The sequence below is a fragment of the Sus scrofa genome, chromosome 7, assembly GCF_054392235.1.
Source record: "Sus scrofa isolate SSC_HxYL_T2T_F1_AM1 chromosome 7, Sscrofa_HxYL_maternal_Yorkshire_Landrace_v2.0, whole genome shotgun sequence".
In the NCBI taxonomy this organism is placed as follows: Eukaryota; Metazoa; Chordata; class Mammalia; order Artiodactyla; family Suidae; genus Sus; species Sus scrofa.
The window spans coordinates 71,887,695-71,903,776 of record NC_139389.1 but is presented as its reverse complement, the minus strand read 5'-3'; the positions used below and the strand labels follow the sequence as shown (position 1 = coordinate 71,903,776).

At 39.6% G+C, this 16,082-nt stretch overlaps 1 protein-coding gene across 14 annotated transcripts in view; it reads right to left on the bottom strand.

Moving 5' to 3' along the window:
• The window catches only part of SLC25A21 (solute carrier family 25 member 21), a 513,478-nt gene that overhangs the window by 4,579 nt on the left and 492,817 nt on the right, over nt 1–16,082 (bottom strand). For 9 of the 14 annotated variants that reach the window (XM_084968940.1, XM_021099142.2, XM_084968943.1 and 6 more), the window contains 2 exons: nt 2,659–2,840; nt 1,685–1,737 (listed from right to left, as the gene is read on the bottom strand). In XM_084968940.1, coding sequence (XP_084825066.1) covers nt 1,685–1,737; nt 2,659–2,840 — 235 coding nt within the window. Of the gene's footprint in view, nt 1–165; nt 240–1,684; nt 1,738–2,658; nt 2,841–16,082 lie in introns of those variants that run through there. The other 5 variants (XM_021099146.2, XM_084968938.1, XM_084968939.1 and 2 more) reach the window with 2 other exon arrangements.

Sequence of the window (16,082 nt, the reverse complement as noted above, 5' to 3'; positions counted from 1 at the left end):
GACTCTCCTTTCATGGAAGGTCCTGATTATTGGCCACATGGAGCTGCCAAGGCTTATTTAAAAATAAGATGGGATGTTTCTCCAGATGAAAATCCTAGGTTCACTGTTCTTGTCTCTTTTACTATCTCTTAAAAAATAAATTCTTATCCTGAATTCAAGTCTTACCTTTCTCTCTATGCCTTTCTTTCCTTTGAGGTTGCTAGGACTTGCATGTTTGGAATGAGAGTGCAGGCCAGGTCCTTGAATGAGATTTCCAGTTATTCACAATTTGGTTTAGCCTGGATAGTATGTTCACAACAACTCTTTTCATTGGAGTTAACACCACAGCAACTCAAAACACCTCATGCAAAAACATTTAAAAAGCCAACCAAACATTTGCAAGCCTCTAACAAAACTTGGGGTCAGATTATTAAGAGTTTTGGATTCAGGTTCTAGTCAATTACACCACACTTTTCAGGCCCATCTTCTCCAGAGAAAGCTGGGTTAAGGCCAGTCCTATGATTTTCTCTAATACTAGGTCTACTAGCAGGTTTTTAGTATGTGGTTAAGGAAAAACACCACATACTGCAGAGAGAGTTGCATGAAATCGCCAATATTCTCTGTCCTTGGGTTCGTTTTGACACATTGGCCAATGACAGAAGGCAGGTCTGAATCTCAAATGTGAAGAAAACTCCTTGCTTAAATGTCTAGAAAGCTGGGATGGACTGACTGGGAATTGTGGACATGTTTTCTAAATATGTAAAAGTATGAATTGTCGACCAGTTTCAATCTATAGACCATATCTCACGTTGGCAGAAAAGCTGGTTCCTTGGGCTTTGATTTGAAGGTGAATGTATGAGTGTGTGACTGTGGTAGGGGAGGGGGCCAGTGGTGTTCAAAGGGAGGAGTGGGAAAGGGAGAGACAGGAGGAGTTCTGGGGAAGATTACCAGGATGTCTAAGTAGGTGAGTGTGGCCTGGCCAAAAAAAAAAATATGTGTGGTCTAGTGCATTCCTCTGTACTTATTCACAAGGTTGCTTATAATCCAAGACTATTTGCCCAGGTGGTTGAGTCTGTAGCAGTTACTTTCTTATCTATTTACATAGAGGCAGCTGACTCTCCCTGTGGGAATGGCAGCCGGTTTTTTGCGGGCTGGCATCCTGAGGTAAGGCCCCGAGCCAGAAGCCTCCACCATCATGCTGACAGGAGCCAGGAAGGTGCCACCAGGCTGCAGCTTCACCGCGCCTGCTCCGGAAAGGTGACTGTGAGGAGAGGAGCTCTGCTGTTCATGGGGACAAGTGGTCCTCCTGTTTTCTCTTCCTGAAGTGAAGGTGAGGCAGGAGCAAGAATGAACTAGGACCACCAGGAAAAGTTTTATTGGACTGGCCTCTCCATGAAAATTCTCCCCTTCAGCTAGAAGCGAGTCAGGCTCCAGCTGGCTGTGGATCCTTTCCTATTGACTTAAGCTGGGCTTAGGCGTCTATCAGCCTCCAGCAAGGCCAGAAATAGTGCCTTATAAACAAAGGTAGGACATTTCTATTCGATGCTTGTAGCGTCTTGAATACTCCTAGACAACTTTTTATCCTCAAGGTTTCCATATTTCACAGTGTGATAAAGCTTTATTGTGTTACTAAGAGATATACATAAGAAAAAAAGAGATACCTGAACAATGGAGAAGGAAGGATATAAGTAATGGAAACACTTACCTGGTCCAAGCCTCATAATCTTGGGAAGCAGGCCTTTATACAAAGCTGAAATCCTAGAACCGGAAGGCAAAGAGCAATATTCTCATTCTGAAAATAACATGGAGTTGTACCTCAGCTTTATTCAGATGCTGACCCAGCATTGACCCCCAAAAAAATTATTTGAAAAAAAAAAAGTTCAAATCCCTAAACAGACAGTATCTGGCTAACTAGTCTCTTCAGCAAATTGGAAGAGGGGAAAGGGTTAATTAATTCTTTATTACCCAAGCTATGCTGATCTTGCCCCATTGGAAACATGCCTTTCATCAATGAGATGGTTTTTGCTTTCAAGACAGGCCTTACTTTCAAGACAGCTGTGTATATGGACAAAACGACTCCTGCAGTTGAGTTTAAAAGAATACAAACTCAATTTTCACATAAGGAAATATGATGCATTTTAGGTCAAAATAAAATAAGAATTGCTTCCTTGAGAATAAGATCTTACTTGAAGAGGGATGAAGAGACAAAAGTTAGATTTAAAAAAAAAAAAAGAGACCAGTGGAAAAAGGCACAGATTTTACATTTTTAAAAGAAAACTACTTTCACAGACTGCTCATGTTTAATTCTCCCAGGAGAATATCATCAGGTGACATTTTGATTAGATTTATAGTCAGAAGACAGTCACTCTCTTGCCCTGTGTGAACAGGGCGTATTATATGCAATAGCACGTTATGCAGACTGACAAGCAAAAAGTCCATCGCAGCATTCAGAGACACACTGAGAGCACAGTGTACGATGGTAGCTCATGTTTCTTGATGGTGTAAGAAGATGTTGCCAACATCTCATTATTGTGTTCTCTCACAAAGTTGGCCATCTACTCCCTTGAGCTTCTCAGACACACGCTCAATTCAGGGGGGCCCGGTGGCTCTCATCGAAATGGAAGTACAATATGGTTTTACCAATGCGTTCGTCTTACATATTAAACAAGAATGTGTTACCCTTCTTCCTGATAGACGGTTGCCATCGTTTTAAAACAGGTTCTGTACTTGATCTCTCCAGGAACTGGCTGAGGCCCTTGAATCCTACTTTTGGCAACATCAAAAGGGATGTTAATGACTGAAGCTATTGTGCCCGAGAGAAGGCCAATACCAAATTTTCTCAAAAACTCCAAGGTTGGATCCTAAAAGAAAAGAGGAATAAAATAACGGAGAGGGAAGCGGAAGCCCCTGAGTCAGTTAAACACTATAAAGCAATATGTATTTAAGCAGAGCATTGCACTCGCCGGCACCCTCCTGTTATTCCAGCGGAACACATTAGGATTTCCTAGGCTGGAACTTGTTTTCTTGACAATCCCATTGGCTATGTTTTTACACATGGTCTAAATTGCTGAAGTACACATTTCCTCACACAGGATTTATAAACACAGTTCATAAAGAAAGACTGGTATGGCATATGGGGATGATTTGTATAATTGGGCTTCACAATGTACTTAGTATTACTGTATCAAAACAGGAGAAATCCAAGCACACTATTAGCTAATTGGCCAGAATATTTTACAAATGACAGCAACTTCCACCATGAAGCCTACTAAAATGCTCATTTGTGTGTGGACCCCCAAATGTTAAATTAAATCAAGGCTACTCTCGGTCTGCTGCTATTCCCCTCCAGGTTTTTTGCATTTATTTTCACGTGTAGCTGATCCACTGTACTGAGAAGTGCTAGCTTCCTGTTATTAACAAACCAACTTGGGGAGGCTGCAAAACAGCCTGTGACATTCTGTGCATTATAAACAGTAGTAAGTCACTGGACTAATTGGCTGAAGAATTTACAACCCATTGTTTCTGAATCTTATTCTTCCTTTCAAGGAAAAGAAAGAAGAGAGAGACAGAGAGAGACACGGGGGTGGGGGTAGGTGTGTGTGGGGGGGATGGAGTTGGGGGAGAGGGAGAGTTAGTTCTTCTTTCCATTTGATTTTAAGTCCTTCGCTTTGGTTTGATTTGATTTTCACCCCTCCCTGCTCTGCCTTCTGACATCAAAGAATTAATTAGGTCTTATGTGGGAGTCACTTTCCTTCAGCCTATTTTTATGCCCAGTGAACTCACATTATGCTTTGCTATAATGAATTTGCTGGAAAAGTTCTTATTGTGCTTTCAGCCTCAGTTCTTGCCCCAAAGAGAGGTCATCTCACAAACGGTAAGCTGCAAATGGAGACCTCTGCCATCCTCCTCCTGCCCTCTCTTTTGGTCAATGCTTCCGAAGGATCTTCACGGAGGAACAACACAGCGTGATCTCATTTTATCCAGCAAGAGCACTAAAGTGTAGAACCATTCCTCACTTAATTAAAAAAAAAAATCAAGTCTGAGCATTGCATGCTTCTAGCTCTGATGGGAGCAGAAAAATTCTGGAAGCTCTGAAATTTTCAGCTGAACCAAGAGCCAGATAGCATCACAGAAACTCCTATGTGGCTAAATATAAAAAGTGAGGGGCTCAGTAATAATTCTTGGATCTGGGCCATACAGGTGCCGGGTAGGTTTAAAGGGATTTAAAAACCAACAGGGTGTTTCAACAGGAAAAACAATGCAGTGATTGCAGTATGAGTGAGGTGTGTTTAAATAATTCCCCCTCCCCCCATTTTTCTCTTTTACAAGGAGCGAAAAATGTCTTTATGTTACCCTTCTCTGTTCTGGCACAGAAGCAGAACTAGGGCTCTGGAGGATGGCAGATTCAGGACCAGCTCTGTCTGAATTTGCACGAGTCACTAAATCCCATGGAGCCCAGTGTGTAGAAGGGACGTTTTTAACACTAACCTTCCCTTTGTACTGCATGGTTTTTCTGAGAAATAAAATAACAGCAGTAAAAGTGCTATGAAGGTTGTACATATGAGCCTGGCAGAAAATGGATGGTATTATTATGCAGCCTGTGTTCTAAAGTCTCAAAGCACCCTATAGTGAGACCTTCTCATGGTGTTCCTATGACACAGCCAAGGACAAGGGTGAAAATGATGACTTGTATGCACAGCGTGCTTTGGGGAAGTTCGGGAGAACCACAGTGCTTCTCCCACTTCCTGGTGTGTTTGCTAAGGATTAGAGTTGAGGAGGGAGGGGTGGCTAAGATACTCAATGAAGGTCATTGTGTTTCAGACACTGCTGGGGACCAAATCCTAAGGACTTCAAGCCATCATAGTGTTCACTAGCATAAGCATACACTGAGCCCATTTTCTATACGTTTCCCAGCTAAGAGTAAGGTCTCACAGGAATTCCTGTTCTGGCTCATGGGGATGTGGGCTTGATCCCTGGCCTCACTCAGTGGTTAAGGATCTGGCATTGATGTGGCTGGTGGCATAGGCTGGCACCTGCAGCTCTGATCTGCTAAAGGTCGAAGATGCAGATCTGGCATTGAAGTGGTTATGGCATAGGTGGCACCTGCAGCTCCAATTCGATCCCTAGCCTGGGAACTTCCATATGCCACACCTGTGGCCCTAAAAAAATAAAAAGTTTACACAGTAGTTCCCAAATCCAGCTGTGCATCAGAGTCACCTGGGAGCTTTACAAAATATGGACCCCTGCCCCCACCTCAGGTGCCCAGGTCAGAGTCACCTGGGAAAGTGCCTAAAAGTTGTTTTAAAAGAACTTCAGGGTTTCTGACATTGCCAGGCTAAGGGCCTATGTCTGGGAATTGACTGATTTTGATTTTCCATGTAGGTAAAGCAGATGGTTAACTGCTATCCCCCCTGGGCATTCTAGGGAGGAGAAAAGTCTTGGGATGGCCAAGGGGTACCCCTTGCCACCTGGCCTCTGGGCCCCTCTCCAGTCTCTTCCTCTGAGTCTGTAGTCTGTTCCATACAGCAACCCAACCTGGGATTGGGTGTGCCAAGGAGAGCCCTGCCAGCTCACCTCTGCTTTCTTTGCTGGATGTCGTTTTCTGTCCTCGGATAAATTCAGCCCCTCAAATGCCCCTTCTCTTCATATCTTCCTCCCCCTCGCCACCAGCTACTCCTGCTTCGCTGCCTGTAGTTCAAGTTCCCATTACTTTCATGAGGTCTTGCTTTCTTTTTGCTTCTATCACCCATTCTTCAAAGTGGCACCAAGGGTCCTCTTTAGTCTTTGGGTTTTTTTGTTTTGTTTTTTTTGTTTTTTTTTCCTATGGTATGCTCCCAACTTACCTTTCTGGACTCAAATTCTATACTTCTACTGCCAACCCATAGTACCATCATGCTGGTTAAATTGTAATCATGCAATTTCTACCAAACACTTCTCTAATTCTACGCTTTTCTTCAAACTATTCCTACAACCTAGAATGCCTCTCTACCACATTCACTTACAGCAGCCTCACTCTTTAGGGTCCAGCTTAAATCTCATCCCACTCGAGAGATCTCTATTGATCCCCATTAAAATTGATTTCTCCCTCTGCTACATTCCCGAAATACTGTCTAACTCACAATCACTGTCTGAGCTCTGGCTCTTTCTGCATTTGTGGCCAAATGAATTGAGACTCTCAGGTCACAGAGCCAGGCCTGCACCTACTAGACTTATTGCTTGGTGACTCAAAAAGAGAACCATGGTGTGGCAGCCTCTAACCAGATTTTAGCAAAAGAAAACAACTGTCATAGTAAGGTCTTGAAATATTACTCTATGGGCTCCTCTTTTTTAAATGTCCTGATCTTCCCCCAGGAGAGATAGGCATCCACTTGCCACAAGAATGAAGGGTTTTGTAGCAGGACTACAAAGAGAGAACAAATGGTAATATTTAGTATTTTTGGTTTTCAAATTAGGCTCTTGAATGTACTATATGAGTTGGTCTTCACAACCTTTGCTGAAGAAGTATGATTTTTAATCCTGTTTTACAAATGAGTTAATGGAAAGGTTAAGTATAATGAGGGAATTTTTGTTACATTCAAGTGAACTAAAGACTTGGCTTTAGGAGACATTTTTTCTTCTGATACTCCTAAGGGTCAGTGGATAGGCTGGTGGGAGAGGTGCCTGAGAACCTCCTGAAATTATAAACAATGCTTCTGTGTATCTGTATATGGGCTTTTCTGGAGAAAGTGTAGATTTTATCAGGCTCGTAAAAGCTTAAATACAACTTCATCAAATTATTTCCCCTACCAATAAATTTATAAAGTAAGAAAAGGACAGTGCAGTGTTGAAAAAACTGGGGCTGCAAATAAGAAGCCCTCATTTCATGGGAGTTATCAGGCAGTTCACCTTAGTGAAAAGATTTCTGCAAATATTCCCTCTCTGAAGTCAGGTTACTCATACCGCGACCGTATCTATGAATTCAGTGGTTCTCAAAGTGTAGTCCTTGAAACACCATCATCAGTATCATGTGGGAATTTATTAGAAATGACAACAGGTTATACTCCAGGCCTACTGAACCCAAAACTGGAGCACAGCAATCTGTTAAGTTATTCAGATGGATGCTCAAGTCTGAGGACTCTGCTTAACTGATGCCTATGATTCATCCTTTTGGATCCTTAGGGCTGGATAAATGGTGCTCTAAAAGGATCTACATGGGCTGGAAAGCATTTTAAAGCCTTCTTTGGTGAAACCAGGGCTTTGGTTTTTTTGTTTTTTCTTTTTTCACTCTTTTTTTTAGGGCATATGGAAGCTCCCAGGTGAGGGGTTGAATTGGAGCTACAGCTGCCGGCCTACACCACAGCCACAGCAATGCAGGATCCGAGCTGCATCTGTGAACTATACCACAGCTCATGGCAACACTGGATCCCCAACCCACTGAGCAAGGCCAGGGATTGAACCTGCATCTTCATGGATACTAGTTGGATTTGCTTCCACTGAGCCATGATGGGAACTCCAGGGTTTTTGTTTTTTTTTTTAAGGCTGCAGAACTGAAGGCACTGCTGTTAACCCTGTTTATCCTTTCCTACCCAAACTCCACCCAAAACAAGAATGCATAACTGTCAGTTTGTTGAGACTGAGTGAAACCTATCTCATAATCTAAATGGGTCCTTCTGTACTGGCTATCAGTGAATCATTCTAGCATTTCCGTCAATAACCATAACAACAATAAAATTAATGGTTAAAGTAAAGGGACCTACTGTATAGCACAGGGAAATCTACTCAATACTGTGCAGTAACCTATAGGGGAAGAGTATCTGAAAAGGAATGGATATATGCATAACTGATTTACTTTGCTTTATACCTGAAATTAACATGACTTTGTAAGTCAACTATATACCAATGTCATTTTTAAAAAACTTAAAAAGTATAAAATACATGTTATAATATTTGTATTATTTTTCATAACTTTCATTAAGAGAAATAATGGTACTGTTAATAACAGTTATTATTAGACAACTTTATATGCAAAAACACATACAAAACACATATAGGAACCCTATGAATGAGGGACGTAACACCATTTTATAGATAAGGACATCTAATTTAAAGAGTTAAATCAGTTGATCAAGATCACACTCCTGGTAAGAGGTGGAACTTGCATATGAACTCAGGTTCTTCAGACTCCCCACCATTATATTATATCCCATCCATCATGTTATATTGCTTCCCATTCACAAACATTTACTGGATGTCCATACATGCTGAGTCCTACACAGGGTACTAGTATTGAGTATGAAGATAAATGGTCTAGAGAGGGGATGGGGAGCTTTATAATCAAGTATCACAGTGCAATGTGATGAGTACTGAAGTGCAAGTGTGAACAAAAGGTAGGGGTAAACATGCAATAAAGAGAAGGGAATTCCTTCTGGACTTTCACTGCTAAAGTTCTGAGAGAGTTCCTAACTTCTGCCTCTTAAAAACTTAGTCATGGAGTTCCCATTGTTGCTCAGTGAATTAAGGACCTGACTAGTATCCATGAGGCTTTGGGTTTGATCCCTGGCCTTGCTCAGTGGGTTAATGGTCCAGTGTTGCCGCGAGCTGTGGTATAAGTTGCAGATGTGGCTTGGAACCCATGTTGCTGTGACTGTGGTATAGGCTGGCAGCTGCAGTTCCCATTTGACCCCTGGCCTAGGAACTTCCATATGCCAGCATGTGCAGCCCTAAAAAGACAAAAACAAAACAAAACAAAAAACTTAGTCACCTGGATGTTTATGAAGTCAACTGAAGACAGCTAATTATTGTCACATTCATTAGCTAAATGGTTAGCCCTCTGGCTTGATTATAATATAATGACTTGATTATAATATTATTTGGAATGTCATTTTATCCTTTCCATTAGTTTATTTTAAAAACTGGAAAAAATGATGATGATAATGTTAAGACACTATGTGTTAGGAACTGTATTAAGCACTTTCTGTATATTTAACCCTCACAACATCACTGAGCAGATGAGGTAGCTGAGGCTTATAGAAACTGTCTACTTAAAAATGGGTGTAATTTTGAATTAGCCAAAAGACAGCCAAGATTCTATTATTTGAAAGTGAAGAAGCCAAAATACTGAGAAACTCTGAGGCTTTCAGGTATCAACTAGCAGAATTAGAGACATAAGCTTGCCTCCCAGGACTCTACTCTAATTTAACATCCAAGGAAACCACATCTCAGTCCAAGGAAAGACTTAAGCGGTAGAAAATAAAGTCCTGAAAAAATGCTCAACATCATTAATTATTAGAGAAATTAAAAACAAAACTACAGTGAGGTACCACCTCACACTGGTCAAAATGGCCATCATTAGCAAGCAACAGGTAACAAGTGCTGGAGAGGGTGTGGAGAAAAGGGCACTCTCCTTCACTGCTGGTGGGAATGTAAATTGGTACAACTACTATGGAAAACAGTATGGAGGTACTTCAGAAAACTAAATATAGAACTATCATATGATCTAGCAATTCCACTCCTGGGCATATATTCAGACAAAACTTTCATTGAAAAAGATACATGCACCCTTATGTTCACTGCAGCATTATTCACAATAGCCAATACATGGAAATCACCTAAATGTCCATCAACAGATGAATGGATTAAGAAGATGTGGTATATATACACAATGGAATACTACTCAGCCATAAAAAGAACAAAAATAATGTCATTTGCAGCAACATGGATGGAACTAGAGACCCTCATGCTAAGTGATGTGAGTTATAAAGAGAAAGACAAATACCATATGACATCACTTATATCTGGAATCTAATATACGGCACAGATCAGTCTATCTACAAAAAGAAACAAAATTAGGGACTTAGAGAACAGACTTGTGGTTACCAAGAGGGAGAGAGAGGGAGTGAGATGGACTGGGAGTTTGGGGTTAGTAGATATAAACTATCACATTTGGAGTGGATAAGCAATGAAATCCTGCTGTATAGCACAGGGAACTATATTTAGCCACTTGTGATGGAACATGAGGGAGGATAGTTTGAGAAAAGGAATGTACATATATGTGTGACTGGGTCACACTGCTGTGCAGCAGAAATTGACAACATTGTAAATCAACTATAATAGAAAAAATAAAAAATCTTAAAAAAGAAAATAAAATCCTAGAATCACAAAACTGGAAGTAAATTCAGAATGTTGCCTAGCCTAAGGAGTGACATCCGCAAGGTGGCAGAGTAGGAAGACTTGGACCCTCTTTACTACCACACATGCAACAATTCGTGGGTAAATTCTGTGTGAGAAATATAGAAATTAATTGAATTGAAAGTCTCCTGCACCCTGGGATTGACACCATCTCAGTAGCACTGGGACTCAGGTTCAGTCCCCAATCTGGCACAGTGGGTTAAGGATCCAGCATTGCCTATGCTGCAGCTGTGGCTCAGATCTGATCCCTGGGCCAGGAACTCCATATGCCATGGGGTGGCCAAAAAAAGAAAAGAAGAAACAAAACAGGGACTAGAAAAACAATAGAAAAAAATCAGTGAAATAGTTTTTTTAAAAAAGCTATTTGAACACACCTAGTAAGATTAATTAAGAAAAAAAGAAGACTCAAATAAATACTATCAGAAATGAAAGAAGAGATAACTGATGCCACAGAACTAGAAATGATCATAAGAGGCTATAATCAACAATTACATACATACTGAATAACCTAGAAAAAATGTATAAATTTCTAGAAACAACCTACCAAGACTAACTCATGAAGAAATGGAAAGTCTGAACAGATCTATACCTAGTATAGTTATTAAATCAGCAATCGAAAACCTCCCAACAAATGAAAGCCCAGGACCAGGTAGTTTCACTGGTGAATTCTACCAAACATTTAAAGAAGAATTTGCCAATGCTTCTTAAATTCTTACAAAAAATAGAAGAGGAGAGAACACGTTCAACTCAATTTTTTTTTTGTCTTTTTTTTTTTGCTATTTCTTGGGTCGCTCCCACAGCATATGGAGGTTCCCAGGCTAGGGGTCGAATTGGAGCTGTAGCCACCGGCCTACACCAGAGCCACAGCCACACAGGATCCGAGCTGTGTCTGCAACCTACACCACAGCCACTGAGCAAGTGCAGGGACCGAACCCACAACCTCATGGTTCCTAGTCGGATTCGTTAACCACTGCGCCACGACGGGAACTCCCATCCAACTCATTTTATGAGGCCAGCATTACCTTGATACCAGAGCCAGACCAAGACACCACAAGAAAAGAAAACTACAGGACAAGATCTCTGATGACTATAGTTGTAAAATTCTTTTTTTTTTTTTTTTTGTCTTTTTGCCTTTTCTAGGGCTGCTCCCACAGCATATGGAGGTTCCCAGGATAGGGGTCTAATTGGAGCTGTAGCTGCCAGCCTACACCACAGCCCACACAACGCAGGATCTGAGCTGTGTCTGTGACCTACACCACAGCTCATGGCAACACTGGATCCTTAACCCACTGAGCAAGGCCAGGGATCAAGCCCACAACCTCATGTTTCCTAATTGGATTTGTTAGCCACTGAGCCACGATGGGAACTCCTAGATGTAAAATTCTTAATAAAATAAATGAGCAAATATAATCCAACAGTACATTAAAAGGATCATACATTATGACACAGTGGGATTTATCCCTGAGATGCAAGGATGTTTCAACCTATGACAATCAATTCATGTGACAGCGTACATTAAGAGAATGAAGAATAAAAATCACATGATTTTCACAATAGATGGAGAAAATGCATTTGACAAAATTCAACATGTTTTCATGAGAATACTCTTAACAAAGTAAGAACATAAAGAAAGTACCTCAACATAACAAATACAATATAAGAAAAGTACACACCTAACAACACACTCACTGGGAAAAACTGAAAGCTTTTCCTCTAAGATCAGTAAGAAGGCAATGATGACTACTCTTGCCACTTCTATTTAACATAGTAACAGGAGTCCTAGTCAGAGCAATTATGCAAGAAAAAGAAATACATTTAGTAAAGCCACAGGATACAAAACCATCATATGAAAATCATTCATATTTCTACACACTAAGAGTAAACTATCTGAAAAGGAAATTAGGAAAATAATCTCATTTACACTAGCACCAACAAAAAATAATATACTTAGTAATAAACTAAGGGGATGAAAGATTTCTGTACTGAAAACTACAAAATATTAGTAAAAAATTTAAAAAGACAAACACAAAACATTCTATTGTCATGTACTAGAAGACTGAGTATTGTTAAAATTTCCATAGTACTCAAAATGATCTACAGATTCAATATGATCTCTGTAAAAATCTCAGTGGCATTTTTCATAGAAACAGAAAAAGTACATACAATTCATATGGAATCACAAAAGACCATGAGTACCAAATCAACCCTGAGATATGTGAATAAAGCTGGAGGCATTAGACGTCTTGGTTTTAAAATATATTACAAAAATACAGTGAATAAAACAGTATGGTATTGCCATAAAGACAGACATATAGACTAATGGAATAGAATAAAATAGTGAGCCCAGAAATAAATCCAAGCATCATATATGGTCAACTGATGTTCAACAAAGGTACCAAAAATACACAATGGGAAAAGGATAGTCTTTAACAAATGGTGTTGGGCAAACTAGATGCCCACATCAAAAGGAATAAAAATGAACCCTGATACCATACCCAAAACTCAACCTCAAATGGATTAAAGACTTAAAATAAGAATGGAAAACTATAAAACTCCTAGAAGAAAACATTTGGCAAGAGCTTTATGACATTGGTCTTGGCAATGACTTCATGGATGTAGCACTAAAAGCATAGACAATAAAACCAAAAATAAAAATTGGGATTATGCCAAGCTAAAAAAACTTCTGAGCAGCAAAAGAAACAACAGAGTCAAAAGACAATGGGAGAAAATATTTGCAAACTACATATCAAGTGGTTAATATTAAAATACATAAGCAACTCCTACAATTTAATACCAAGAAAACTAATAACCTGATTTAAAAATGGGCAAAGGACTTAAGTAAACATTTCTCCAAAGAAGACTTACAAATGGCCAACAGGTTTATGAAAAAATGCTCAATGTTACTAATAATCTGGGAAATGTAAATCAAAACCACTGTGAAATAGCACTGCCAATCTGTGAGAATGGCTAATATATGTTTAAAAAAAAGACAAGTGTTGGTGAAGATGTGGCGAAGTTGGAACTGTTGTACACTGATGATGGGGATCCAAAATAGTATAGGCTCTATGAAAAACAATATGGAGCTTTCTCAAAAATTAAAAATATACCCATAATATAGTCTAGCAATCCCACTTCTTAGTATTTCTCCAAAAGAAATAAAATCAGAATCTCAAAGTGATATTAGCACTCCTATGTTCATTACAGCACTATTCACTACAGCCAAGATAAGGAAACAACCTAAGTGTGTGGCTCTGGTGTAGGCCGGCAGCAATAGCTCCAATTAGACCCCCAGCCTGGGAATCTCCATATGTCATGGGTGTGGCCCAAAAAGACACAAAAAAATTTTTTTTAAAAAACTTGATGGAAAAAAGAATACCACGTAGCCTAAGTAAAATATTTTTTATGGATCATATCTTAATTATGTAAATAGGTATTAATGTTGATAAAAAATCTATTCTGTTATTAAACATTTCCAACCTACTTCCATAATTTGCTCCAACTGTCAGCAATCGGGAAACTTCCTTTTTCCCTAACCCACATTTCTCAAGCATATGCCTAAACTATTTTACTCCAATTTTTTGCTCAATTGCAAGGGCAATCAACTGTCACCATTCTTGACATAATTCATCATGATTTACAAACCATTATTGCAATAACCTTTTCTTTCTCATGCTTAAAAACCACAGTTGCTTTTAATTGTTTAAGTAGTAGTATATATTAGTTCCCTATCTACAGATGAGTTTTATTCTTTTCCTCTGAATATTTTCCAATTTTTCTCAAAAAATATGGAACTTATAATTAAACTGGAGCTGAGCAATCTTAAGTATTAGTGGCTTTCATATGCACTGACCTTATTTTGTAATGGCAATACAAAGTCCAACATGCTTAATTTTCAAAAAATTATTTAATTCCCCTGCAAACATTTTAAGGATGATGTTAATATTCCATTTCACAAATGAGGAAACTAAGACAGAGACAAGGCATAAACTGTCATAGAGACATGGCTAACTAGTTAAGTATCAGAATTGGGATTGAACACAAGGTCTCTTACTAGAATCATACTGCTGTTTCCATCACAGTGTGATCTTTGGATGAGTGCAGAGCTTAAGAGATGTGTTTACCAGCCCCTCCTAGGGAAGCTCAGTGAATTTCCCTGACAGGACATATTGTTTATAGACTCTCCACAGCTTAACAAGAGACATGAATAACCGATCCCAAACCATTGGCAACAATGATGTTCCACGACCTCTAAAAATTCAACGAAAGGCACCAAGTCCTCAGAAATGAGATCTTATGATTCAAAATAGTTAAAAACCGACACACTACATATCTGTAACTAATTTAACCATCTAATCCAAACATTACATGGCAGCTAAAAACAGTACCAGCAAATTTAAAGTAGTGGCACTTAAGGAGTTAACATGCAGAGAAGCAAAATATCTTGATCAAAAGAAGCATATGCCTCCCTTTTAACCTTCCCTGGCATGGACTTTGATGCCTTGGTTAGTGACTGGCCAGCTGGCTGTTGGCTTGATAAATAGAGAAACTTCGCCCATCTCACAGGCCTTTGTGATTAGGATCTGGCATCTTTAAGAAGACATTCCACACAGAGGCATGCCAGAAGGAGAGGGTTAAGGAAGATAGAGGAAGCAGGATTTGTTAGCTAGTGAGAGCTGGGGGTGGTGAGGGAGACTGGCCAGGAAGCCTGCTGCTCCCCACAAGGCAAAATCAGGCTTCTCATTCAAGGGAGCTCAGCATGAATATATATATATACATTAAGGTCATCCTCTTACCTCATGTCACCTCAAAATCATATTTCCTTTGCTGCAATTCACTCACCCTTTTATTCCTCTTGATACCACATCAAATCCGAGATCCTTTCTAACTTTAGCTTTGAGTAATTTTAACAGAGTTCCTAATGACCTAACTTGAAGTCAGTATACCCTGGTTCCTCAAATCGCCTTAAAATGAGGACACTGAGAGGAATGTTCTCTGTTCAGGACTGGTTTCGGGCGATCCTAGAGTGGATTTAATGTTACTTGTCAAAAATTCCTACAATAGGTTCACCATTTGAAGAACTAAAATTTTTGTTTAGAAGTGACTAAAAGAAGACTGCTGCAAAATGCCTTGGATAAGAAAATTAAAGACAATATGGGGGTCCTATAAAGAGACATGATTTTCAGCATATCACAAAATATTTCTTTGCAGAACTCTTTTTATTCAGCTCCCTCTTCCCTAAGTGAAAGAGAAAATTGATGATGGGAATGTTATAACCGTAACAGGGTGATTCAAAAGGAACTGAACATTTTAAGAAATCTATTAATTAGATTAAATTCGATGATATTTTAAAATGTGGGCAAAACCAATTTTAATAGGACCTATCACAGTTATTTCCATAATTTTACAGTTAAGTTTGTGCTAAGAGCAGACATCAATTCTATACTTAACTATTCCATCCCTTCTGTAGCACGTCATCATCAACAGGTGGAGGGGTGGGCAAGCTGTAATTCTGAATTTCTCAAGGCTGCAAGTAAGAGGTGATGCAACATAAAGTTTATGATGTATCTGCATGGGAAGAAACTGCAGAAAACACAGTCTGGTAATACATTTCATTCCAAAGCCCAGGGCCTCTTAAAGGAAGGAACTCTGCCATGGCACATTCATCTTTGTGTGTAATCTGGGCTGGACACATCATGGGTGTTTAATAAATGCTCTCTCCCCTTTATAAAGACATAATCCACAAAGAACCAAGGTCTCAGAAGCAAATTACAAAGGAGGTACATACACACACTGGTTAAGCACCTGGTGGCAACCACAAGGCAAATAAGAGCAGCCCAGCATTGCTTTCCCCACAGCTGGCCATGGTTGTTATGAAAATGATGTGGTGTGTTGAAATCATAGTTGTCTCTTGGTAACTGAACAGGGAGGCAGCCTGA